The 27,873-nt window shown below is 35.3% G+C and overlaps 1 protein-coding gene across 2 annotated transcripts; it reads left to right on the top strand.

The window, feature by feature from the left end:
* On the top strand, window positions 1-27,635 carry POSTN (periostin, osteoblast specific factor). 2 transcript variants are annotated; one of them, XM_010019527.1, is made up of 21 exons: window positions 1-59; window positions 1,334-1,491; window positions 2,121-2,285; window positions 3,100-3,246; window positions 5,381-5,522; window positions 6,688-6,900; window positions 7,061-7,195; window positions 7,281-7,429; window positions 7,968-8,104; window positions 8,858-8,988; window positions 11,928-12,058; window positions 12,229-12,331; window positions 12,713-12,780; window positions 13,358-13,403; window positions 18,978-19,073; window positions 19,690-19,779; window positions 21,806-21,883; window positions 22,303-22,383; window positions 24,627-24,713; window positions 27,216-27,257; window positions 27,528-27,624. In XM_010019527.1, exons 1-21 carry the CDS (start codon window positions 26-28, stop codon window positions 27,566-27,568), a joined length of 2,274 nt encoding a protein of 757 aa, XP_010017829.1. In that variant the 5' UTR covers window positions 1-25; the 3' UTR covers window positions 27,569-27,624. The 2 variants fall into 2 exon arrangements, with proteins under 2 accessions (XP_010017829.1, XP_010017830.1); XM_010019528.1 differs by lacking the exons at window positions 1-59; window positions 1,334-1,491; window positions 2,121-2,285 and adding an exon at window positions 15,453-15,500 and having other exon boundaries at window positions 3,045-3,246; window positions 27,528-27,635.
* The last annotated feature ends 238 nt before the right edge of the window (window positions 27,636-27,873 follow it).

Raw genomic sequence — 27,873 nt, 5'->3', positions numbered from 1 at the left:
CTTATATGAGTGTTGTCCTGGCTATATGAAGATGGATGGTACAAGAGGATGTCCTGCAGGTACAAGCTTATTTTCATATGGATGAGTCAGCATAAGAAGCATTACAGCTCAGGAGACTTTCAAAGATGGCCATCTTGAGAAATTATTGCCTCTTTTTAAGAACTGCTGCCAAGAATACACAGCTTCGTTTGCATACAGCCCACAGAGTTAGAAATCCGCCAGCACTGAATTTGATCATTGAGTTTAAGCTGAATTTCCCAGCTCCTTGCAGTTGAGAGTAATGACTGATAGTTCCAAAAGCTGCCAAAGAACTTTTATTCTTATTTCCACCACACCCCTGAATTATCTAAAAGCATACTAGAGAGATCAGAAACCTAGGGCATGAGGTGTGGCCTATCTAACTTCTGTTTATTCCTTTTTCCCTAGAAGACTTGAATCTTATTTACTAGAAGAGTGTTATAGGCTTTAAATAAACTAAGGAGTGAAAATTAAAATTTAATTAACGAAATTCTTGATTTGCCTTGTTTCTGCTACTCTGTTTTGCACAAATAAAATTAATCAAATCAGGGAAGAGTAATCTGAAAAGAAATATAGTCCATAACTTCAGATCCTTATATCTGAACTATGCCTTTTACATTCAGTAATAGTTAGGCATACCTAAGGCAGAGTTTGTTTATATGAGTTAATTTTGCCTTAGATGTTTACATTAGAATGAGGCCAGTCATACTCTAGAATTGCCTGTTACTCTCCATGACCTTAAAAAGAGCCAAGAACAGCTAGCTCACATATAGATGTCTTGTTTCTAGATGCCTAGGAGAGCTGAATTCAGGTCTCATGTAGCATTGTTTTAACTGTGAGACTATGGACATTCTTACTCTCTGGATGAATCAATATATTCATAAAGCACACACTGGAAGAGCGAGAGGCCTCACAAGAGCAATTCTGGTCCACCAGGACCAAATGAGACCTGCTCCATAGAAATTTTTGTATTATAGATGCAATTTTCTCCTGTGCTTAATGGATAGACAGCCATTTCGGGTTGGATTGGCACAAACCAAAACAGCTATTCTAAAGAAAACATTACAATATTCAGTTTTGTTTGATTTAATTTTTCATTAAGCAAACTGAAAAAATAAGTAACAAGCAGGTGTGTTTGGATGGTTTTTGAGTATTTTGACAGAAAATAGAATTTTAATCCAAGCACATTGTTTTAATATTGGTTTAAACAGTTTCAGAAGGGCAGTACTATTGTCCAAGTGAAAGAAACAGAGAACGTTTGATCGTGAAAAAATGGATGACTGAAGAGTTTACAGTATTCTTATGTTTATTTTAGTTGCTCCTATTGATCATGTATATGGCACACTTGGTATTGTGGGAGCTACTTCCACACAGCAGTATTCTGACATATCAAAGCTGAGAGAAGAGATTGAAGGACGAGGATCATTCACTTTCTTTGCTCCAAGCAATGAAGCCTGGGAGCAATTACATTCAGTAAGTGTGTGTGCGCTCATGCACACATATATGTGTTCAACTGTATTTCTCTTTCAGTTAATGTTGTTTTAGCTGCAACAGCTAGTCTATGATAAGGTGGACCAGAAAAAATATAAATATTTTAGATATAAAAGGACATTGCCCAAGTTATAATAAAATAATTTGCATGTTTAACATGCATTGCTGAATTTAGAGGGTCTGAATTTGTTTTCAGGAGTACTAAGCAACTGTGTTTCTTCATTAAATGATTCCATAAAAAATACTAATATTGTTAATGCTATTAGCACAGTTTGGGGTAAATTCACAGGAATTCCAGCAATTGCATGATGTAGAGTACAATTGTATTTTGTCAGTGATTCAGGTGTCCTTTTAGTAATACATTTAGGTAAATAAATATTGAATCAATGACCTGTCTGTGATGAGAACTCCTGTCTTCCATTTGTGAGCAAATCAGACTAAAGTATCATTTAAGCAGAGACAGATTGACTGGTATCAAGGTCATGTCTCCTAATAGGAAGTATCCATTGCAGCATATATTGAAAACATATGTTAAGGTAACTATATGTACATCTTTCTGACTAGAAGAATGTTTTGAAATTTACAATTAATTAAATTCCTTTCATTTTCAGGAAATTCACAGGAATTTGGTTGACAATGTAAATATTGAACTGTATAATGCTCTCCACCACCACATGGTAAACAAACGTATGTTGACAAAAGATCTTAAGAACGGCATGACTCTGGTGTCTATGTATAATGACCAGAAATTGCTTATTAACCATTATCCTAATGGGGTAAGTCTACTCTCCTTTTTTCCTTTTTTGATTTTTTTTCCACGTAAGAAAATTATTTGATTATAACCATTACTTTTTCCTTTATTTCCTTCTATAGCTAAGAAGACTGGTTATATAAAGTTTAACATGTAGCAAATCAGTTGCCACTGATAAAAATAAGTAAATTTTCTCTTGAAAAAATTTTGTCTGCTGTGTAGACTAATCACTATGAAAGAATGTGCTTTTGCTGTTTAGAAATCAAAGTTCAAATGAAAATGAACTTTCTTCCAAAACAGATGATCATAATAAACTGGGGAGAAAATCTACTATTAATTTTCATGGGCTTACAAAATAATTTTAAATCAGATCTTTCATTTGAATGGGAGTGCATGGCAGAAGCATTTAAGATCATAGGGGACACACTTCCTTTATTTGGCTGGAAACAAAATAACTTTTATAAATGCTAGAAATCTCCCAGTTAATTCACTTATCTTTGTTGCCTTAAAGGCATTGAAACTTATATGTTGGACTACAGTTTACTTTAGTAAAACCAACACAATCACTGTTTTAACCAGATACAGAAACCAAAAGTGAGTAATTGCATTAATGAAACATGACTATGAAATAAACTTTGCCTGAATAAATCTATTGCTGGCTTCCCAGAAGCTGTCAACCTTTCAAATATTACAAGTTTATACTTAAAATTTAGAATAAAACCTGAAAGACAACAATGAATACGGAAAATACACTATATACATTGCTGATCTGTAAGAATCAGATTGCAAGTATATGATCAAAGTAATGCTTAATGTTCTGCTTGATTGTCCAAATATAGGTTGTTACTGTTAACTGTGCCAGGATCATCCATGGCAACCAGATTGCTACCAATGGTGTTGTTCATGTCATTGATCGTGTCTTGACTGCCGTTGGAAATAACATTCAAGATTTCATTGAAGTTGAAGATGATCTTTCATCTCTTAGAGTAAGTGGACAAAAATAAAAACACTTCTCAGGTCTTGTAGGGTTTTCTTTCTTTCTTTTCTATTTGTGTATGATAGTTGGAAGTAAGAAGGGTTAGTTCAGAAAGAGAGAGAAATAAATTAAATTATGAGCTCCGGCTAATATTGTAAATCTGGCTATAGAAAAAGGAAAAGTATATTTTACATAAGAAATCTGTTTATTCTCTTTTGAGGATCAAATAAGACCACATTAATAGGACATAATATGTCCCTGTACATAAAAAGTGTGTCTTCTCTTCAAGCACTGAGGTAGTGAAACATGTGATCATAAATTACCATCTAGTGCTGCTACATATATAAGAGTAAGCTCAAAATGGATGATAGAAAACCCCAATAAATTCCAGAACCTAACTAATATCAAGTTTTGGAACATCAGTAGATGCATGTAGGCAAGATTTTTCTTGTAGAGAGGAAGCAGTTTTTTTCTGCCCGACTTTCTAATTTATTTCTCCTGGGAGATGAGTCTGCTTAGTGTAATGAGATTTCGTGCTGTACATGTTTAAAAGAATATACCATGGTTTCACAAGTAGCTGTTGTCCTTTTCCCTCCTCCATATACTCAATTAAGAAAAAAAAAAAAAAAGGATGTTTGAAATGCAGAAGCATAAATCTGGAAAAGACCCTCTGAATCACTCAAATCTCGTCCATGACAGTTAAAGGCAACCACGTCATTTAATCTCTTTATAAACCCGAATGTATAAGCCAACACTTCCTAGCTGCTAGGATCACACTTGTTTTTCTTTCAGTTGCATCACGTTAAACTCTGCCTTTCTGACTTTTCAAAGGGTGAAATCCCTGTTTATAGCGCATACACTTGCCAATTCCTGTGTGTGTGCCCTTGCTCTTAATACTGCTTTAATGACTTTGGCTCCAAAAGCAACTGTGCTAATGAAACCATTCACAACAAAACCCTGAGACTGGCATTTCTTTTAGGATGGTTATTCCCATCTTCCAATTCACCAGTTTCATATGCACTTTATCTTTCTGTCTCAGGTTGAGCTAATAGTATTTCATCTTTAACTGAGCAAATTCTTTACTCAAGTCCAGATGCATTCAATTTTACACATGTTCTTTTTCTAGAAAATCTGCTAATAATTCATATTGGCGTACTCTGTCATAGTACCCTTTTAATCCTTTGTATATTCTCACAATTATTTCTTGAATGTCCAGAGCTGAGTAACATTTATAATTATAGAATCATATAATCATAGAACGGTTTGGATTGAAGGGGACCTTAAAGATCATCTAGTTCCAACCCCTGCCATGGGCAGGGGCATCTTCCACTAGACCAGGTTGCAAAACCCAGAGACAATTTTTCCTAGTCTCCAAGCCTGAGATGGGATAAAATAGAATATTTTGGTTGGAATTTGATCAATGATCATTTAGCCTGATCATTTCAGGGCTCACCAAAAGTTAAAGCATGTTATTAAGGGCATTGTCCAAATACTGGCAGGCTTGGGGCATTGATTGCCTCTCAGTAAAGAAAAGTTTCCTACAGGCCTGTTCCAGTGTTTGACCGCCCTTCCGGTAAAGAAATGCTTCCTAATGTCCAGTCTAATCCTCTCCTGACACAACAATTGAACAATTCGTATGCATCCTATTGCTGGATACCAGGAGGATCAGCACCTCCCTCTCCAATTACTCTCCTCAGGAAGCTGTAGGGAGCAAGCAGATTGCTCCTCAGCCTCTTGTGATTCAGAACAACTTCTTTGTGTTTAATCAAATTAGTCAAACACCTGTAATACATCTTTTATTGTTTCAGGGGCAAATTATTAGGTTTGATCTGGTTTGTCAAAACCTGTATGTTCACATTTTTCATTTAAAAATTCAGGTCAAAATAATTCCAAATTTTGCCCTGTTGTCACCGCTGTCAGAATTTATTGATTAATCTGTGCTACATTAAAGAGGTAACTCAGTATGTCAAGACACGTTTTCCCCAGATAAATAGTTTTCTATTCCTTATTGTCAGTTTTGTCTTTCTATAGCACAGATCTCAGTCTAGCATTAAAGTACCTGTGGGCTTTAGGCGAAACTAGGCAACTAATGTTTTTTGGTAATATTTTAAATAACCAACAATAAAACCAAATTTATCTTCTAGGCTGCTGCCATCACATCGGATGTGTTGGATACTCTTGGAAGGCCTGGTCATTACACGCTCTTTGCTCCTACTAATGAAGCTTTTGAGAGACTTCCAAGGGGAGTCCTAGAGAGGATTATGGGTGACAAGGTGGCTTCTGAAGGCATGTAACCCTTTTTTTTCAAATGGGAATTGTAGGTGGCTAGATCAGGAGGTAGAAACTACGTTATCCTGCTAGCTCTGAAATTAAGTTCCTGTACTTTCATACAAATGAGAGGAGTTATTTCTTCCATCTCTGATTTTTTCAATTACCTAAGGATTAGAAGCCACCAAAAACTTAGTTTCCAAAATGCTGATGTTTCTGATAGTTCAGCTGCACAGTTAAGATAGAGATTACTGCCTCTAGAAATGCAGGGCTATTAGAATACGGGATTCTCTCATAGCTTTCTCATCAACAGCTTTTTCATACAAAAAGGAAATGTTCTTGAAAAAGGTAAGTTTGGCCTTGCAAGTTGAACTGAATTTGTACTATATATTCTGGCAAACTATAGCAGTCAGCACACTTACCTTTTGAGAACTACGGTAAATCCAAATAATAGCTGAATCAGTCTGTGAACAGTAGTGTAATGGACCACTAAGACACGGAAAGCTGCATTTCTCTCTCTTCTATGATCTCCCTGCACTAAACAAGTTCTCCATCATTTCATTTTAGCCTGGTTAAGTCACTGTGCAGTATCTCAATGAAGAATGGTGAAAAGAGGGATCTGGGCCAATTTTAATGTGAGACAATGAATAAAAATGGAATCCTGAAATAACACAGCTTTCTTGATGTGGCTTTTTATTAATTTTTTCCAGTTTACTTTCAGGAATTTTTGGCTGATTCTTTTGGTACTCACAGAGGATAGCACACTGAATCTCAGTTAATATAGTACGATAAAATACAAATCCGGGCCAGCTTTGCATAGCCTATGAAGTTGTGTACTTAGAGGTCTATTTGGAGCCTACCATCTTCAGTCACTGAGTCAAATACTCTATTCCATGCAGGTTGTCACATAAACTGTATAGTTTTCATAATAGCAGGGATGCCAAAGATTTTTGACCATACATGTTGTTTAGAGGCCTGTAGGATCAATTCTCAAAGAAATAACTTTCAATAAAGAATCTGAGTGTAAATAAAAGTGCTAGATAAGCTAGTAAACTGTTAAAAATAGTGTAGATATTTTATCCCCCACCTATATGTGTATTTTATGTATATATATGTGTGTGTATATATATAAATATATGTATCTAAATACCTATATACTAATGTCCTGATCTTTTCTCCACAGCTCTAGTGAAGTTCCATATTTTAAATACTCTCCAGTGCTCTGAAGCCATCACTGGTGGAGCTATCTATGAAACCTTGGAAGGAAACACAGTTGAAGTTGGTTGTGATGGTGAAAGTCTGACTGTGAATGGAGTGAAAATGGTAAAACGCAAAGATATTGTGACAAGCAATGGCGTCATCCATCTCATTGATGAAGTCTTAATTCCTGATTCTGGTCAGTGATGTGTATGAATCTTCTTACACTGAAGATGTTTTCTACAATCTTACCTGTATTCCCTCAGTTATGTTGTTATGGATAAGCATGGAGAGAGAATCCAAATTAGGAAAAGGAATAAACTGTGTATTAAAATGTTTTTTTCTTATTTTATTTGTAGCCAAGCAAGTCATTGAGCTTGGTGGTGCCCAGCAGACTACTTTTACAGACCTGGTAGCACAGCTAGGACTCGCATCTTCTCTAAGACCTGAAGGCCAATACACTCTTCTGGCACCTCTGAATGGTGCTTTCTCAGGTTGGTAGCCTTAAAAGATTATGCTCTGAATGTCGAAATAAATAAGAATATATGCTACATATTAATATCCACATTTTTTTAATAGATGACACCTTAAGGATGGATCAACGCCTTCTTAAAACAATCCTTCAGAATCACATTATAAAAGTGAAAGTTGGGCTCAATGAACTGTACAACGGACAAGAGCTGGAGACAATTGCAGGAAAATTGCTTAGGGTCTTTGTGTATCGCACAGTAAGTGAATGGGACTTTCTAACACTATGTATCCCAACTATGAAAATGAAGAGTCATGAAAGAGTAAAAGACAAAGCTGAATAAAACCTCCAGCATCTACCAGCATGATTATCTAGCAAAAAATGTCAAGATTTTAGGCTAAGAAAGTGTGAAAATCTAATCTTTATCAATAGGAACTTTGTTCGCATGGAATACTCTTTGGGAAAACAAACCAGAATTCCATATTTGGCACTCCATTAGTTAATTTTTAATATTTTTTTGTTTGTTTGTTTAGGACGAGTTAAGAGAATTCTCAAGGGAAGCTAAAAAATCAAGTTTGGAAATATTTACACCATATTAACTTACTCCAGATTTTGCTACTTTTGTAGCAATACCAGATTTCCTGGCAAGAACACGAAATTTGACTGTAGGAAATACATACGAAACTTATTTTTAAATTTTGAAACCTGTAGGGAAGTATGTATCCATCTCGTTTTATCAGATATGTTTATGTGTATATCATTGCCTGAATAGCTACACTTGTTACTCTTTTAATCAGGCTGTATGTATTGAAAATTCATGCATGGTCAGAGGAAGTAAAGAAGGAAGGAATGGTTTTATTCACATCTTCAGACAGATCATCAATCCAGCAGAAAAGACATTGCATGAAATGCTGAGGAATGATAAGCGTTTTAGGTGAGTAGTGGTTTTGACAGCACTGCGATTTTCCTAGAGATGGCAACTGTAGGATATACAGTGCAGCTGGTCAGAGAAATAATTGTGGACTGTGGGTGGTTGGATTTTGAGGGGCATGGAGGGCAGGGAAGGGGTTATTGCCTCCTCAAAAAAAAAAAAAAGAAAAAAGGGGAGGAAAAGAAAAAATGGGAGATTGGGGAACAAAAAGTGTTCTTCTCTAGCTATATACTGAAAGAGCTCTCAGACTTACTGTTACAATGGTTGTTTAGGTACATAGACATCAGTAAGTCACCAGGGTGAGAGGAGTAAAAAGTCAAAATTAGATGATGCCTCCAGAACTATAAATACAGCAGTGTGTGGTGGTTTATTTAATGAGTAGTACAATTCCATATGGGTGCAGCATGCTTTTATGCCCTTCCAGTACATATTTCTGTCTCCTTCCTGCAAGTATCTCAATACTTTTAGAAAGAACAACTACCCTTGTCATCCTCCCTTCATGTCTTTGATTTGGGGGGATTTAATTTGATGAATTCTGCTCCAATACAGTCTGACAACTCTTCTTTTTTTTCACCTTAAATCCTTTTTCCTCAGTCTGCTGCTCTTACAACTGTCCTTTTTTCTCATTTTCCTCCTTCACTGTCTTTATTTCTGGGAAATAGTAAGATCGTTGCATTATCAAAAAATAAGGAAACTAAATGCCCTATAAATACTTCATTAGAATGTATTTTTGGTTTGTTTCTCTGTTGTAAACAGTGTTTTCCTCAGTCTGGTGAAAGCTGCAGATTTAGATGATGTTCTGTCACGACCTGGAGAATGGACTCTATTTGTTCCTACTAATGATGCCTTTAAAGGTTTAACTGATGATGACAAGGATATACTGATAAGTAAGTAACATAAGAAAAATAGCAATATAAGCAAAGGTAAAATTGAAGGGAAAGGTGGCTTGTGCTTTTCTTATGCAAAAGTTATCTGATAAAACAGTTTACTTTTGACTAAGAGCAGGTCATAGGCCATCCTTAAATTCATTCCTTCTTGGGGAATAGAGAAAATATCTTTTTGGAAAAAAAACCCAGCCAACCTGAATTTAAACTTCAATCCTTGATATAGTATTATTCCAAGATGTAATTACCATTAAAGTAAAAATCTGCATTTGTTTAATTAGCTTTAACTTCTCGTTATTCAACCTTGCTATTTTTTTTCAGCTGAAAAGTCTCTTCTATCCTCTTTCTTTTCTAGTTGTGACCATTGTATTAAAAGATATGTACTACTGACTTTCCTATCTCCTTTCTCTTCTCTGCCCAGTGATCTCTAATATCACTTGTGCTCTACAAGTCAAATATTTAATATGGATTGTTAAATTCAATTTGATGTAATTTCTTTTCATCTCACAATTTAAACTCCAGAATTCTATAGATTTTTCACAAGATTTAGAAGTGGTTTCTAGAATGTCATGCTTTATTACTGTAAGAGAAGAAATGCACAGTGAATACTTCATACCTCCTGCAGAATTTCCTACTAAAGAGGTAGACTGGGGCCATAGCACTACAACTATTTTTAGTTTATTTGAGAGTAATGTGAATGTAGCCTTTTGTCTTTTCTGCCTGATGTCTTTTCTCCCTGAAGTAAATAGCAACTTTCTCCTCCCCCAGTTTGGAAAACATGAGTGTATAAAGAATTGTGAGCCTGTGCACAAGTACAGGGGGAGTGATTGCCTTGAATCCCACAACCAGAAGATCAGTCAGATTTCCTATTACTGCACTTTTTAGGCCAAAATTTGAAGATGTGAAACCAAATCCCATGAATCCTTAATACCTTTGAAGAATACAGCTCAGAGCATTGATAAGCAGCAACCCAGCTCTCTACAGCCTTTAACTCACTGATGAGGTGCTGTGAATTTGAATTATCCATCTCTTCATCCATTTAAAGTCATGATAGTGGTCTAAATTACCTTCTAGTGTGGTGTGTCTAGTGACTAACAGTGAATGAACAGCTAAAATGACTAACATTAGCTAGCTATAAAATGAAATGAAGCTTGTTCGAAGGCTGCGAACTGAAGTAACTGGCTAAATGACATTGTTCTGTTTTTATTGGACTATATTCTGTGATATAGTTATTTTATTAACTAAGATTGGATTTATCAGGTCTATTATTTTTGTCTTAATTAACAACTTGATGTTGACCTCAGGGCCCATTCCATTTTGGATTATTTCTATAATTAAAAATACAATTATATTCTGCTTTTCAAAGTCTTTATGTACTCTCTTTTCCTGTTGTTACTCAGTTTCTACTTACCTTCCTTGGCAGATGAGATTTTAATTTACCCTCTTTTTTCCTTTTTTTTTTCTTTTTTCTTTTTTTTTTGCAGCAGAATGTCCATTTTTTGTGTCAGATTATTTTCTGGAATTCTGTCTGTCTTGGCTTTTTTGAAGACATTATATTGCTTTTTAAGGAATATAAAAACATTTTTTTTATCAGCTGTAAGAAAGACACAAAACAAAGATTATTTTAACCAGTAACTATTGTGGCATAGAGCAAAGCTAATCTGACAGTTGGTGAAATCAATTTTTGAATGGCCATTTTTAGACTTTGCATGTAACTTGATGCTATCTATGAATGGTCCAGTCAGAAAATCTCAGTCCTAATTTTAGTAAGCAGAAGAGCATTTAATTGCATTTCAGTAGTAAAGTGAATTGCAGTAATACCAATGATCAAAACAAAAAGCAGAGTAAGAAAATTTTCTCTGAAAGAGGCATCAGGAAAAAATTCTAACCAGCATTTTTCCATTGCAGTTTCATCAAGGCTGAAACTCCTAACAACAATCAATATCAGCATGTAATGTTAATATGAAACTTGTAATAGCATGGTCAATAATACATGTAATGGCAAGCAGATGTGTTTTAGAACTGCTCTGTTTGGTACCTGGTCTCCTGTGAGAGTTGTGGGTATTCCTGCAGCTCACCCTACGACTCTGAAACTACATGAACCCAGAGCATCAGAGACCCCTGTCAGGACAATGATTTCAGCTCCAGAAACAATTTCCTTCTTAAAAAAGTCTTGAAAATGTTGGCTTTCATTTTCTTTACTTCCCAAATAGGAATGTCAAACTTTGAAATACAGAAATTATTCTTATAATAGGGTGTTTTTCCCCCTTTCCTACTTCTTTAAGCTGTGTCTGTTCTCTGTAAGAACAGACAAAACCATCAATCCAAATGACGCCTTTTCTGGCTGAAGTAAATAGCAACTTCCTCCTGCCCCAGTTTGGAAAAGATGAGCGTATAAAGAATTGTGAGCTATCCCTAGCCATCTCAGAAGCATGTTGCCATAGTAGAATAATTACATTAATTTTTAGATATGGTTCCTTTTGATTGCAACAGTGCTAAAATTGGAATTTATCTACTAGCTTGGTGAAATTTGATGTTGCCAACTGCTTAGTGGTACTGAAATGATTGTTTTTGCAAATAATTTCTGGAGCATATTTAAGAAAAAGGCAAGAAATTCTGATTATAGATGCAAGGAAATAATAGGAAATAATACAGAAAAAAAAAAAAAATCCAAACCCAGGATAATGCTGGCTGTTTTTCCATTGTTTTGTATAGGAGTTCCCATAGTACCTTTAAGATTATGTTCTGAGTATCTTTTTTGTCATACAGTTGGGGTTTTTCCTCTATCTTCGTTTTAACAGTTTTAAATTCTATGTGTTCATGGTAGCTTTATTTATGCTATGCTTAATTTCATCTCAAGTCTGTGTGAATCCATGAATTCCCAGAAAGAAAGAACTATCCACAATCATTTAATTATTACTCCTACTTTTCTTTTTAAATAGGAGACAAAAATGCTCTCAGGAATATTCTTCTTTACCACTTGACACAAGGAGTTTTCATTGGAAGTGGCTTTGAACCTGGTGTGACAAACATTCTTAAAACCATCCAAGGAGGGAAACTCTACTTGAAAACAGTTAAGTGTTGAGAAAGAAGTCTCCCTGATACAGCCTTGTAATAGGGATTTGACATTCCATGACTATCCACATTACAGAATGGGATGCATTTCTCTGAACATTATATTAGGATTTAGGATTATTTTTTGGTGTTCTTAATAACTTGTGTTCTCTTTTCATCCTTTACCAGGTGAATGATACCCTCCTGGTTAATGAACTCAAATCAAGAGAATCTGATCTCATGGCAACCAACGGTGTCATTCATGTTATTGATAAACTCCTATATCCAGCAGGTTAGTATCAGTTCGTGGAACTCATACACACTCTTCCGAATCTATTTACATGTTATATAGGTGAAATAACTCCAAAAAAAAGTTAATTCCTTTAAAAAGACTATTTCTATGTGGAATAAGAAACAGAAAATTTACCTCACTACTCATTTTGTGGAAGAACCTTGGTTGAAACGATGGCAACTCTTTAAAATTCTGTGAAAGACAATTAGATGGTAGACAAGATGCCGTAGGCTATCTTTTCCACTAATATGGAAGAACGCATATGTACAAATACACACTTGTCTGAGTGTTTGAGAGTGATTACATATCCTGATCACTGTAAATAAAAGCAAAATGGACACAGATGTATGTTTTCTTTTACATGTCTATTTCTTTTGTCAGATCTGCCTGTTGGAAATGATCAGTTGCTCACAATCCTGAAGAAGCTGATTAAGTACATTCAAATTAAGGTACTCTTTAAACAATGATCCCTTTGTCCTTTTGGCAGGATATGTGAGACTGTGTACATTACAATTCATAAATGATTTTCTGGTCCTTCTGTTTCTTCAGCAGACAACACATTCAATGTTTTTCAGTTACCCAAATATAATCATGAATCATAGTTTGCATTTAGTAGTTAGAATTTATATTTTCAACACCAAATACTTGCAGAATATTTGCATTTGAATAACTCTAATGTGAATTGGTCCAAATCTGTTCTTTGGTTCAGGTACAATTTATCACTCCAGCAAAATAAATCACTTCTAAATTCTTGAGGCAATCTGTCTTTGAAAGAAATGCTCAGTGGCTAAATTGCTATGTCATTAAAACCACCAGCTTCAATAGCCTGTGGAGAAAAATAGGAATCTTTATCTATCACAGCTATCCTTTTGAGATTACATTTGCCCTCAACAATGAATGAGAGGATGAGAGGACCTAAACAAACCTCTAGATCAATGAAGCAGTGATCCTACTAACACTCATTAGGAAATTAGAAGGCAAGTGCTCTTTCTTCTAATTTGTAAAATTACTTTTCTGTATTTATAGTTTGTTCGTGACAGTACCTTCAAAGAGATTCCACTGACATTTTACAGTAAGTTCATTTTAAATATTACCAGATGGGTTTGAGATGATTGCTTTTTAAATATTGCCAATTCCAATCTTGAATTGCAGATCTTTTTAATTTTCACTCAAAAAGAAAGCAATTTCTGGGAAAGTAAGATGTGCCAATAAAGCACAGGAAGAGAAAGACTCAAAGTAGAATATTTCTGGCTGCTGTGCTACTGTACATATTTTTTCCCTTTCCAGATGTGTGACAGGAAAATAACCCTGAAGTAAGCTGTTCAAATTCTTTGGAGTAGGGAAGATACATATGGAAAACATTGGGGTTTTTTTCAGTTTTCAGCCAAGGTTCAATGGTTGATGCATAGCAGAGTTGTACTGCCTCTCTCTCCAAAACGTAACATTGTACTGTGCTGACTGTCCAAGATGTAGGATTGACCAAACTTTGCACTGAGATGTTTTCTTTTTCATAAATGCTTCCAGAGGGCCAGAATGTACCTATTTCACCTGTCTCCCACCCATGCAAATATTACGCTTATATGAGAGGTGGTTGTTCTAACCATTTTCTCTTTAGGGAGCAAATGTAAAAAAGGAACCATTTTTGCTCTCTTGCAGCCTTTCTCAGGGTTTGCCTTTAGTTTCTACGTATAAAATAGAACCCATTGAAACAAACCATTAGAAGACAAAGGTTCTGCTGAAGCTTTGGCTTGTGAGGAAATGCGAATTTAGGCAGATGAAATTTCTACAGGATTCTACACGCATTTCTCAATAGAAATGGAGACCATCACATGAGGCTTTTGAAAATTGAGAATGGACACACTGAATTTAAAAGACTCTTGAAACAAAACAAAAAAAAGAATTATTTATCTTGACAGTAAATTTTATATGAGCCAACAATGTGTTCTGACAGTCAAAAGGGCACGCCATGTCCTAGGAGCATCCACCAACAGCATAACCAGCCAGTTGTGGCAGGTGATTGTTCCACTCTGCACTGCACTGATGCAGCCCCATGTCGGGTACTGTGTGCAATTTGAGGTGCCTCAATATAAGGGCAAGAAGGTAAAAGGTCTCAAGGGCAAGACTTTTGAGGAGCTGCCGAGATCGCTAGAGTTGTTCAGCTTTGTTGACCAGTGATAGGACATGTGGAAATGGAATGAAGTTGCGTCAGGGGAAGTTCAGACTGGTCATTAGGAAACAAATCTTCACTGAGAGGGTGGTCGGTCACTAGAACAGGCTCTTTCAGGGAAATTATCATGGTACCAAGCATGTAAGAGTTCAGGAGTGTCTGAACGATGCTCTCAGTCATATTGTTTAGGTTTAGGTAGTCCTGTGAGGAGCAGGGACTTGGACTTAATGATCCTTTTGGGTCCCTTCTAGCTTGAGATATTCTGTGATTCTATCTCCTATGGCCAGTGAGTAGCACGAGAAGCAATGCCTGTGAACTGAAGCAAGGGAGGTCAATGCCAGACATCAAGAAAGTTTTAACTGATGATTGAGTTAAATGCAGGAATGGAAAGACTGGAACCTTTCTACCAGCAAAAGCTTCTCTATCAATGAATGGATACAAGTCAAATAACAATCTATCAGAGCTATTCAATGAATATTTGAGTCTGTCTTAGGTGTGGAGGGTGAACTTGATCTTTCAAGGATACCACTGTGCTTTCCATGACGTTCTATCAAGTGCAAGAATAGTTCTGAATGTTGCAGGGTTTCCTCTGTTTACCAGGTCAACTCCCTGATAAAAAGAGCAAGATTTTAATTTATGTCTGGGAATTGTACAAATTTTTATGAAGGGAATTAAATAATCCATTATTATTATGTACCTTACATTATCATGGGTTTCATGACTAGTGGGTTTTGTAAGGGAAATAGCATGTCAGCATACTCTGTCTGACTTGTATACACAACCATTTAATAACTAGAACTGAGATCCATACTCTAGATCCTTTTGAGTTACTTTTCCATCCATTAATATCTATGATTCTATCCACATATTTTTGACCAGAACAAATGTAACTGATAACAGTAAAGAAACTGTAAGAATGGAAGGTGCTTTATATTCCATTTTCTGTACTTTCAGAAATTAACATAATTGAAAGCAACGTCCAGCCCATCATCAGAAAGGAAGGTAAATGAGGCCCTTAGTATATATATTTCTGTATATGTTCAAATACATATATAGAATATATATTGCATATATTTCTTTTATAGGATGTTTTTGTACTTAGCACTTTGTTAGAAATGCAAAGATACAAATATTGTAATTAGAACTGGCTGAAATATTTTGTATAAAAATATTTACCATAATTATTCTCCCAAACGGATTTTCTCCTTTTTCCATGGTCATTTAAAAAAATATTTTTTAAATAAACTTTTTTTGAAACCTTTCTTTGTGTGCTTGAAATCTGAGCATACTTTCAATGAAAACATGTCCCTTTGGTATTAATTTTTTATTAAAACATTCTAAAATCCCTTTTAATTAAAACTTTTTTTTTAATTAAAATAGGTATTTAAAAAAATTAATTAGATTTGTTTCTTGTACTTTGAAGGAAAAACGATATCTGTTCCTTTCTTTATCATTTTCAATCAGTTCTAAATATCAATATCTGTCAGATGCCTGGAAAGGACACTTAGCCAAACTTTTGGTTTTCAATTTCTCAAGACAAAAGCATGACTTAAAGATTGGTGAAGGGACTGAAGAGAACAGAAAGTGGATCTGGTACTGCCAAGTCACTCATGATTCATAACTTAACTAAAACACCCATTTGTTCACTAGATCAGGTACACAGCTAATGAGCTCCATTTCCCCATTGAAATAAAAATGCTGAAAGGGAATCAGGTTGAGCTTAACTGAAGACAACAGCAGTTAAAAATGTCTTGCAAAAATTTTATCCAGATTGTTTAATCATTGTTTCTGGGAAGACTTCCAGCAGAAATTACATGATCTTGCTTTTTCAGCAGCTTGTCTGTGCTTCGTCTCACTTAGGATCAGACACCATCTTGCATATATGATGATCTTTGTTGCCTAGTCTCCATCATAAAATCAGATCCACAGAACAATATAAATAGATAGATGATTACACATGGCAGTTCAACCAAGATATTTTAGAAATCTTCCTATGGTAAAGGTAAATCACTCTCTGAACGTACCTGTTCTATGTTAAAACAGGGACAAATATATGTTAATCAGAGACAAATACAGGTTAAAACATAAACAAATATAGTTTAGCTGATTTACACAATGTTTAGAACTTGAAACAAAAAATTAAATGTCTGAGCACTTCTGTAGTCAAATATACAAGTGTTGAATGTTATTCATTCAACTATATTAATTTCTAGTGAATATTACTGACCAGAAAGAGAAAAAAATAACTTTATATGTTAGTGAGTATTGAAGAGTTATCGTTTCCACTGCTAGGACAGTGCTTCTGCTTTGGGACATGCTCCAGGGAACGATCTCTGGCCAATACAGCCTTTCTGCTGATGATTCAGAAAGAGACCCGATAAAGCCAATTCTGGCCCTTCTGAGCTTCTAGTAGTAACAGTAGTGAGTGGCAGCTCATATCAAAACCACATAAGCACATGGTTTCTGTAGAAAGATGCTGGCAAAGTTGCATGTTAATTTGTGCAACATATGTCAGGAAGTTCTAGCAGATCAGGATGGAAAGAAGATTTCAGTAAAAAAGAAAAATCACCAACACCAAGTTTAGAGGGTGATGGCTGCCCTTTCCTATCTCAGTGTTTCCTACTTGAGTTTTGCTTCCATTGTCCATACATAGGCAAGTTAAAGAGATCTGAAGAGTTAAATCTGATTGATTTATTATTAATATTTAGTATTAAATTAGTATTAAATGTTCAAAGGATTGATCCTAGAGAAGACATTATAGCAAACTATGGTTTTACCTTTTGTTTTGCATACACCTGCTGTATCAATCACATAGGAAGGTACAGTAATTTAGCAATCTTAAAAAAAAAAAAAAAAAAGTATTTTAATGAACATTCATTAATATACATTTGACATGTTTTCATTACTATTCAACATTTGTATCGATGTATTTTAATATTTAATGGATTCTAAACATGCAAAAATGCCTCTAAATTTAGAACAGAAGCAAGTAAATGAATATTGTAAGATTTTTTTAAATATTAAGAATGTTTTTCAGCAAGATTTGTTAGAAATTAATAGAAAAAGCAACAGGTTGCTCAGTTATTTAAAATGCTGAATAGAGCTCTATAATAACTAGGCATCATTATGATCCTATCATATAATTTCATCTGCAGCAAACAAATGAGTTATTTAGCTCTAAATTCTAACTTATACAATCATCTGCTGCAAAAGCAAACAAAAACGTATGTTTAGATTTGTTACTATTGAAGGACACTAGTTAGCCTGAATTGTACTGTTTTCAACAGTTAACACCTTATAGGTAGTAATAGGCATGTGTATTTAAAGCTACTGTTAGATCCTGGTCAGTAATTAAAAGCCAAATAAATCCATGCAGTATTGACTTGTGCATAAATTCATATAAAGAAAGGGTTTTAAGGAAAATGAGAGAGATGGACTGTGTTAAGTTTCTAAGTCTGAAAAATGAATAAAGGAACTGTCTGCTACAGCAAGTTCTTAAGTAGAATTGCTGCTGTAACACTCATTACGGAACTGTGTTATTCCTCTAAAATGACTGCATCAGTGGTATCTTCCTAATTCGTTTCGTATCTGCTGCTCCAGCCCGTCAGACAGATATACACTTGGATCAGTGTGGTCGATAGGGACTGTACGAGATTAAGATGCTTGTTTTGGCTATTGAAATTAAGATGACCTCTCCCATGAAACTCAAAAAATGTCAGATATTAACGCTGATAGATATTCTGACAGCTGTTCCAACTGATCTCTGAAGTTTATTTTTATTTCTTTAAGCTGGGTGACCACTGGCCAAGACTTGATATCTTTAAAAAAAAAACCAAGCAAACAAAAAAAACCCCCCAAAACCTCCAAGTTGAAACTCCCTCAAACAACTAATTAAAAACCCTCCTAAAACAAGCTAAAATATAACACCCCCCAAACCAATAAATAATGAATAAATACATAAATTAGCCATAAGGGAATTCTGATTGAAAGACATAGTTTCCTCTTGGATATCTACACAGTTAGTTGCAAATAACATGAGAAACCTTTCTCTCTCTAGTTCTTTTCTAAGCTTTCACACAGTAGTTTGCATGCTGATCACTTGTGGAGCAATAGCTGTAAGATTCCAGCAACACTACAGAGTAACCTTCTTACCCTTATATGTAAAGGAAGACTTCCTTTCGGCTTCTGAGGATCTGGTTTTGAGCTGAGACTTGTCAACAGATGTTAAAAATAATCAGAAACATAAAAGTAATAAGATTGTATATAATATGCAGTAGGATCTGAATTTAAGATTGAATGGGAGGAAGTGCATGATTGACAGCATTGATGCAAATGGTTTCTCAGATTTTAAAAATCCTTATTAACAGTTATCTGGCTTATTTAGGATAGAGGGAATAATACTAGCTTCATCTCAGCCCTGTGGAATATCGTAAATGTTTTTCTGACTATGTAACATGTTGTTTTTTTCCTATGTCACAGACCCATCTAACACACAGCTCACTAAATTTATTGAAGGGGAACCTGAGTTCAAAATAGTCAGGGAAGGGGAGACAGTAACTAAAGTGATTCATGGAGGTTGGTATGCTTTCAGCAACTCACTTTTTACTAGTTAAAATCTGAATCATTCATTATTCCCAGACAGTTTCTAATTTATGTAGGTGGTGTTACGTTAGAAAACTGTTTTGTTTTTAACAAGACATTCTTGAAGCTTTGTAATATTATTGGACCATTTAATTCTCACTTCTTGTGCATTTCAAAAAACTGGGATTTTTTTTGCCTAGCTGTGTCCCATAGTTACAGTCAAGACATTGTTAGAAATATTCTGCATGCTGACATAACATCTGTCTTACTTCAGAATTATTTGCTGGGTTTTGTCCTGCAATCAAAAATGTAGCATGTGATTCTGTGATAGAAAGGCAATTTTTACCAGACAGAGAGGTAAACTTTGCCTTCTGCTTTGCTAGGGGCATCAAGAAGTTTACATCTAGGGTTCTTTTTAAAGGAAAACAAAGTGTGGCCATCCTAAATTTTGAGAAAACTTAGTTCCTGGTCTTCTCTGAACATTTTTATCTTTTGTAAAATATGCTATGGCTTTTCCTTTTCTGCTTCAGCAAGTTATAGCATCTCAAAAACAGCACTTGTAACTCTGTTCATTGCTTGCTTAATGTCTTCAATTTAAAAATCCTTATAGAACCAATCATTAAAACATACACCAAAATCATTGATGGGCGACCTGTGGAAGTGACAGAGAAAAAAGTCACAGAAGAAAGAATTATTCAAGGTAAATTATGCCAAGCTATTCAAACTTACTAAAGTTCACCATTACATACAAAAGTAACATAAATTAAATTCAGTGCTAATGCCTAAACTGCATTTCCTGAAGAGTTTAGTTTTCCCTAATGCTTCCCATTGCCTATGTATGGCCCAAATTCTGGCTGTGTGTGCTACATGCGCATATACGGAAATAGCAACAATATTTTAACAGAATGCAAAACAATAATTTTTTTTTTTTTTTTTTTTTTTTTTATGTCTTTGCTAAATGCCTGAGATGAGACTGCTTTTATTGCACTTGTTTAGTCTGGCTTTCTTTAGAAAGAAGGCTTTTTTTGTGTGAGTGAGTTTTGGGGTTATGTATCTCCAGGTAGGTTTCATTTGACCAAAAGAAGACCTTCAGTGTGTAGATACCTACTTCTGCGTGTCATCCCAGGCTTCCTTGACAGTCTTTTCTGAAAAACAACTTCTCTGTTTCTTTGTAAGGAATGGCCTCCATTGACATTTGAGACATTTTTATTTAGCTAATATAAGATAAAATTAATGTGCGTCTGTGTGCCTTGATCTTCTTCCACACTAACTTTCAAACTCTTTGGCGAATTTCAACTATATTTCACCTAATACAGATTTCTTTAAGAATCCTAGAAACTTCACAGAAATTGAAAAGTGGAGTGGGGCATATTTAAACAGTCACAAGTTCTTTATTAAAACATTTTGATCTCCTTGGTTAAGTATCAGTCTGAATGCTGCCATTAAAATTCTGTCTGCTGGAGCAGCTGTAAGGGAAAGACAGTGTTATAGGGACATATTGACTTAGCAGGAAGTCATTCAAGCAAGAGAGAAATAAAGAACTACAATGAAAATAACTGAATAAAAAACGTTGGTGGTTTCTGAGTAAATGTGGATCTATTTTTCAACACAGAGTTTCTGGGGGAGAAAATAAAATGTCATTTTCTCATTTATCAAATTCAAATTTCACTACTATTCCACATTATATATAATGTAAAATGCCAATGTTTCAAACCTAGTATCTTCCTTTCTTCCCTCTGTACTAGAAACTGACAAAGAATCTCAAATATTATGATTTGAAATTATTCATAGCAGTAATAAAAGCAACAACATTGTCCTGGGTTCAGCTACAGCAGTCATTTTTTTCTCCTTCTTAGTAGCTGGTGCAGTGCTGTGTTTTTGACTTTCAGCCAGGGAACAACGCTGATAACACCGATGTTTTTAGTTGTTGCTAAGTAATGGTTGCTCCGACCAAGGACTTTCTCAGTCTCATGCTCTGCCAGGGAGGAGGGGAAGCCAGGAGGAAGCAGAGACAGGACACCTGACCCAAACTGGCCAAAGGGGTATTCCATACCACAGCACGTCATGCCCAGTATATAAACTGGGGGGAGTTACCCGGAAGGCCCAGATCACTGCTGGGGTCAGTCTGGGTATCGGTCAGCAGGTGATGAGCAATTGTATCCTCTCCCCTCGTTATTTCCCTTATCATTATTATTATTGGTAGTAGCAGTAGTGGTTTGTATTATACCTTAGTTACTGGAGAGCTGTTATCTCAACCCGTGGGAGTTACATTCTTTTGATTCTCCTCCCCATCCCTCCAGGAGTAGGGGGAGGAAGAAGTGGGGGGGGGAGTGAGTGAGTGGCTCCCTGGTTCTGAGTTACCGGCTGGGTTTAAACCACAACAAACATCTATTTACAACAGTGGATCCAGAGACTTTTTGCACTTTAGGAAATATGTGATCTATGACCTAATGCAACAAAATGTTTAAAACTGTTTCTTAAGTATGAGAGAAGATATTTACTGTAAGCATGTTAAATTTGTATAAGTACTTTCCTGAGTACTTCTAAATACTATTAGTAACCCTCTTGCACTTTGATTTGGGAAACAGTGAAAGTAAATTATCACAAAAGCAGATTAAAGAATCTTAGCCATGGAACCATCCTAAGTGTTAAATAGGAAAAATTAACTTAAAAAAGCAACCGTATTACATCTGAGAAAATCACTGTCTCACATATCTTGTTTTCAGGTCCTGAAATAAAATATACCAGAATTACGGCAGGTGGTTCAGACAACGAAGAAAAGTTAAAGAAATTGCTTGAAGAAGGTTAGTTTCCTTGTTTTCTTCCCTTCCTTTAACAAATCAATATTAAAAATTATATTACTTAAGTAATTACTGAATGGATGCTTCATGTTTTCAGCAAAGGTGCTTATACTGCAAAATCAAACCCAGAGGTTAAACCTCAGAACCTGAGAAATCTCGAAACCTAGTGTTCTGGTTTGAGTCTCTGATCTTCACATTTCAGTCATCTCCAAAGTTGAGGCTGCCTGGGTCATAGCATAACAGTATGCTATGTTTCTCATAAAATATGGTGGGTTTAGTGTTTACATAGAATTTAATATCATAACAGATTAATTTTGTAATTCAGCAAAATCTATAACAGGATTAATTCAATAATATGCTGTTACAGAATTGTCAAATGTTTTGTGTAAATCAACTTCTTGCCATAACCTGTATCCTATCAGAGGTTACCAAGGTGACCAAATTTATTGAAGGTGATGGTCATTTACTTGAAGATGAAGAAATCAAAAGACTTCTGCAGGGAGGTAATTCAGTGTATTATAACTAACCTTTTTGCAACAGGTTATGATAACTGAAATGCCTCTCAGATATATTGATCTCAACATTTTAAAGACTGACCTAGTGGAAATGGAATTTTAATGGCATAAAAAATAGAACTCCATATATGAAGTGTCAGATGCTTGTGAAATGGAAATAAGTATCATAATTTTATTAATTTTTCTTTTTATTACATTGATCATGAAAAAAATATAATATTTGGTGATTTTCAGTCTTTAAAAAGTTATCTAATTAAAACTCAGGGGAGCAATGAAGATTTATTCCTCTAACTGTGAACTCTTCATTTTTTATTTTTTTTTCTTCTTGTCCCAACAAATTTAAATCTGTGAAAAGCACTTATGAAGTGGGAAGTATTGTAATAAGCCAAATTCATCTTATTTATCAGTTCTTCAGAAATGAATATTCATTGCCCTCAAGTTAATAATTCAAGGCATGTTTAACATCCTTCTTTCAATGCTTACAGGTGATGAATATCAAGGCATTAACTATAATTCTCTTCACATATAGCATTCCAAGGAATGGTTTTCTTTCCTTCTTGCTCTCTTAATTCTAACAGTTTTGGCAATATATAACCAATAGCTGTAGAAAACTAGTAAAAGAACTTGTGCTTAAGGAATTAATCTTTATCTATTAATTTGGAATGTTCTTTGCTTAATGTAGATTACAAGAACTGTATATAATAGCAAAGGGGAATGAAAGAAAGAATTCAACTGACGTGTTTTTAGTAAATGTTAGTGTAAACCTGAGCCAGAAGCTCAAAAATATGTATGAATGTTTCTCTTGACATAAATGAATTGAAGCCATTTCATTTTATGTTCAATTTTTAGTAAGTTACAATCTTGATTTCTAGTGAAATAGTTCACAGCCAGCGTGTACAATCAATTAAATCATGTAGTCCTTCAAAAGCACTATTCTATAGATATGTCTTCAGTTAGGTAAAAAATACAGTGATGCTGAACTAAACAGCTCTCCACACCAAAAAAAAAACCCATGCTAGTTGGTAATAGAGCTAATCTTAGAGAAAAGCCAAGATACTGCTATGAATCCTGTTGACTGTATTTCTTTCTTCTGTTTTAACCATCTAAACCTTAGTTTTACAAATTTGCCTGTAATTTGCCTTAGTAAGCTAGGATTTGCCTATAATTATTGGACAGAAATAGGAACTTCCAGAGGGGGGTTTATTTTCTCCTATATTAAGTTTCTGAGCTATGTGAAAAGAGTTACTCTCTAGACATGCCTACTTTAAGTGTTGAATAATTAAAAAGAAAGTTGAAAATGAAAGAAATTATAGCAAGAAAATCCCTCCATATAGCAGACCATGTTCTATAAATGTCAACTAACCAATGAAGAGCAGAATCAAACTTTATCTGTAGAACTGTTCAAAATTCTCATAACAGGTCTTATGTTAGAATCTAATAATTCTAATTGTAAACATCTCCAATTACAGAGATACACAACCAAATACACATAATCAGTAGAGACACATCTTACAGGGATCCTACAGATGTATGGAAAAGAGATGAGTAGTTTCTTGGTAGAAAATCTGGAAAAGACAATGTTGTCTCTTGAATTCTTACTATTTTTCCTTGCTATTATATGTTAGTTTACATAAGCGTCCTGCTTTATAGAATGGGCCAGATATGCAGATTTGTCTCTTGTTTTAATTTGATTTTTCTCTATCTTTTCTGTTATTTATTCAGTCAGCTACCCTTGACTGCCATGGTAATACCTTACCATACTTTTAGTCAATAAAAACAGATACACAGGCTGTTTTGTGGCTGTTGGTGATAACACTTTATGGACCTCTTGTCTACATCAAAATACTTCTGTTTTACTGAAAATGTCCCAAGCACTTAAATCTGACTCCAGTCACAAACGAATGTATTGCTGCTGTCTAAAGTAAAAGAATGATTTGATATGGGCTGTAACACTACTTATACAATATCCGGCACTGCTTATTACAATCGTCAGTCTTTGCTGAAACAAAGCTTCAAGCCAAGATTGCAATGAATCAATGAATAACACTCAGCCCTATAGAAGGAACCACCTGTGGCAGGGCCAAGGAAATGAGAGGGACCTTACAGCACTAATAACATAGTGGACTGCGTACTCCTACACCCCCAAAGTGGCACTGTTTCCTCTGAAGGCTCCTTGCATATGGAAAATGCTATGTCAGATTTAACTCATTTGTTTTTGATGCTTACCGTAGCTGGAACTGAGTACACCAAGGTTACTAAAGTAATTGAGAGAGAGCCACAGATTATCGAGAGAGAAATCAAGAAAGTCCATCTGGAAGGTTAGTTTGTCTAAAAATACAGTATCACCAAGACCTGCCTTGTCTGAAGTGATCATTCCAGGTGGGGTTTTATAGTATCTATTCACAAAAATTACTTAAGTCTGAAGCCAGTAGTTTAGCAAGAAGAGTTTTATGATTGTTTTGGAAAAGAATTCTTTCACTGATATTGCAGAGAAAAATGTTGAGGCTTATCTTGCGGCTAAGAGTAACTAAAGCATTTGGCAAGTGTAGTAGACAAGAGGAAATGTCTAAATACAAAGCTTAGGTAAAACATTTGAAGGGACAAGCACCATAAGAATTGCCTTTTCTCTAAGCAGCACATCCAGAAGAAGACCACGTGAGTTGTTTTTAACTTGAGTTATTTCTTTTCAGTGTTAATGTGATCTGTTCATGTGAGGGGTTCTCAACCTAGTGAATGGGGTGGAGGGTGGAGGGAATATAAACTCTAGGGTTGAGTAAATATCTCACAGGATCTTGGAATTTCTCTGCCTTTATCCTGTCATTAAATGAGGGAAGGTCTTGGGTTTGAAAAGCTGAACGGTGTCAATGAATCTCTTAGAGGAGCCAAATGCAGTTCAGCCTAGCTTTATACCAGGAATTTGTTCTAGTTTAACAATTGCATTTTTATGATATTCATTCAAAGTTAACAAGTAGCTTCTTTAGGGTTCCTTTCATATTTGTATGTATGTCTTTTTCCAACTCTGGTTCTAATTAGGCAGAATAAATTATGCTGTCAGCATTTGAACTAAATCATAGAATGGTTTGGGTTGGAAGGGACTTTAAAGATCAGCTAGTTGCAACCATCCTACCATGGGCTGGGGATACCTTCCACTAGACCAGGTTGGCCTTAAACACTGCCAGGGGTGAGGCAGCCATAGCTTTTCTGGACAACTTGTGCCACTGCCTCACAATGCCATCTTCTTTATATCAAATCTAAATCTATCCCCTTCCAGTATAAAGCCATTCCTCTTGTCCTATCCCTACATATCCTTGCAAAAAGTGCCTGTCCAAATTTCCTGTAGAACCCCTTTAGGTACTGGAAGACTGGTGTAAGGTCTCCTTAGAGCCTTCTCTTCTCCAGGCTGAACAATCCCAGCTCTCTCAGCCTGTCTTCATAGGGAATGTGCTCCAGCCCTCTGATCATCTTCATGGCCCTCCTCTGGACACTCCAGCAGGTCCATGTCCTGTTTTATTGGGGGCCCCAGAGCTGAACACAATGTGGAGAATGAAGTTAAATAAATATGTTTCTTAATTTTGAAGTCTATGCTAGAAACTGAAGTTATACCATAATGTTTGTATAACTTCAATGCTGAGTAGTACAAGGCATACAGTGAAGTCAACTGTTGCCTGAAAATAAAAGACAGGTGTGATTTTCAACCATGAGGTTTATTTGAAAGCATAATTATATGGACAGCATATAAGTATCGAAATCACACTTTGGATGGACCATGTTCTGTTCTTTTCAGGGCAGTGCAGAGCTTGAATATTTTTATCATGTTGGTACAGATACCCAGTATTTAGCCTCAGCTGTAATGAGGTGAAGCCAGTATTTCAGGATTATGCATTTATGTGCTCTGTGCTTCAGGATGAAAAGACTGCTGACTGCAGCTGGTTAAGCAAAGATGCAATACTTAATGCTTATAAAGAATTAAAAATACTGTAGTAACATTTCTGTAACAGTTACAGAAAAATTCTCTCTTATGCTTGTGAAACATTTTTCCTCCCAGTGAGGAGGCACCTGGTTTAAGAAATGTCTCAAGTTTTGATAAGAAAGAGGAAAAAGTGCCCACAGTTTCACTGAACCAGTATTTTGTAAAACATGTGTATCTGCTAATGAGAGTGGTATGTATTCAATAGCCATTGCTCTACCTTTTAAAACAGAAGTCTCTGAGAAAATAAACTGAACTCTAAATGTGGACTCAAAATGCAGATACACATCAAGGCCCAAACACAGCTGGAAATGTGTCCATCACCTTGTGAGGGTTGAGTTTCAAGCATAAATAATTCCTGAAGTAATGTCTCTTCAGCAGACCTGGGCATTCTCTGCCAAAAGCTGAGGCTGAGTCCTGGGCTGTACGTTAAACTCAGCTTGTATGTTGCTGACAGTGTCAGATGGTGTTTGCTGAATGAAGAGCATGGGCAAAACGTCCTGGCATCTGCCTACATCATGTAACCATCTGTAGATCAGTGGTGTGCATAATGGATTAATCCATACTATTAAAATGTAAAAATACTTTTGAAATGTTGCTAAGATTTGATGCATGACAGAAATGACAGAATTGTAGGAACAATAGTGTCATACGACAGAAATGTATGAATTGTATTATAAGCATTCATGTTTCAGGTCATCAGGTCAACATGTTAATGGGATGAAATTCTTAATTTACTGAAAACCTTAAAGAGCAAACTTCGCAAGTCAGCAATGGGTTTCCAACATTTCTCATGAGTTTTAATTCAATGCTCTTACAAATAATTTCTGACTGCAACATTTCTGTTTTGTAGAAGCACCTATACGGAAGGCACAACCAACCAGGAGGACACAAGGTAAAATCAAAACATATATTTAAACATATTAACGTGAATCAAAATTTTTTCTCAGTTATGTTAAAAGGCCAGGAGGAAAAAAAACACCTCTTAAGAAAACAGCTAAAAAGAACAGAGTTGTATTTATGTTTTTTTAATAAAGAAATTTTAACATAAGGATTCATTTTTTCCTCTTCACATATCTGTTTCACAAGTAAATGAAGTATACAGTGAAACTATATTATATATAATTACAGGTAATACTTATCGATTTTTTTCCATTCTTCCCAGGGGGAACACCAAGAAGGAGGACAAGACTAGCTAATCACTAAAAGCTTTCCAAGATAGAATCCATAAAATTACAAAATAACAGCATGGTCTTTGACAGGAAGATGAACTGGTTAATTAAAAAAAAAAAAATGTTAATAAAAAAAAAAAAAAAAAAAAAAAAACACAAAACAAAACCAACCAAACAAAAAACAAACAAACAAGCAAGATCCTTAGAAAATTACATTGTTTTGATAACAATGTAAGCTGAACCATGAATCCACAAAAAGATGTGAAGCTGTAGATTCTCCTTGCTAGCACAGTGCTTACAAGGAATAGTCCATCGGTTGGTGCTTTAACTGCTCTTGAT

The sequence above is a fragment of the Nestor notabilis genome, unplaced genomic scaffold (assembly GCF_000696875.1).
Source record: "Nestor notabilis isolate BGI_N333 unplaced genomic scaffold, ASM69687v1 scaffold13008, whole genome shotgun sequence".
Lineage (NCBI taxonomy): Eukaryota > Metazoa > Chordata > Aves > Psittaciformes > Psittacidae > Nestor > Nestor notabilis.
The sequence above is the reverse complement of the archived record's forward strand: the minus strand, read 5'-3'. Positions and strand labels throughout refer to the sequence as shown.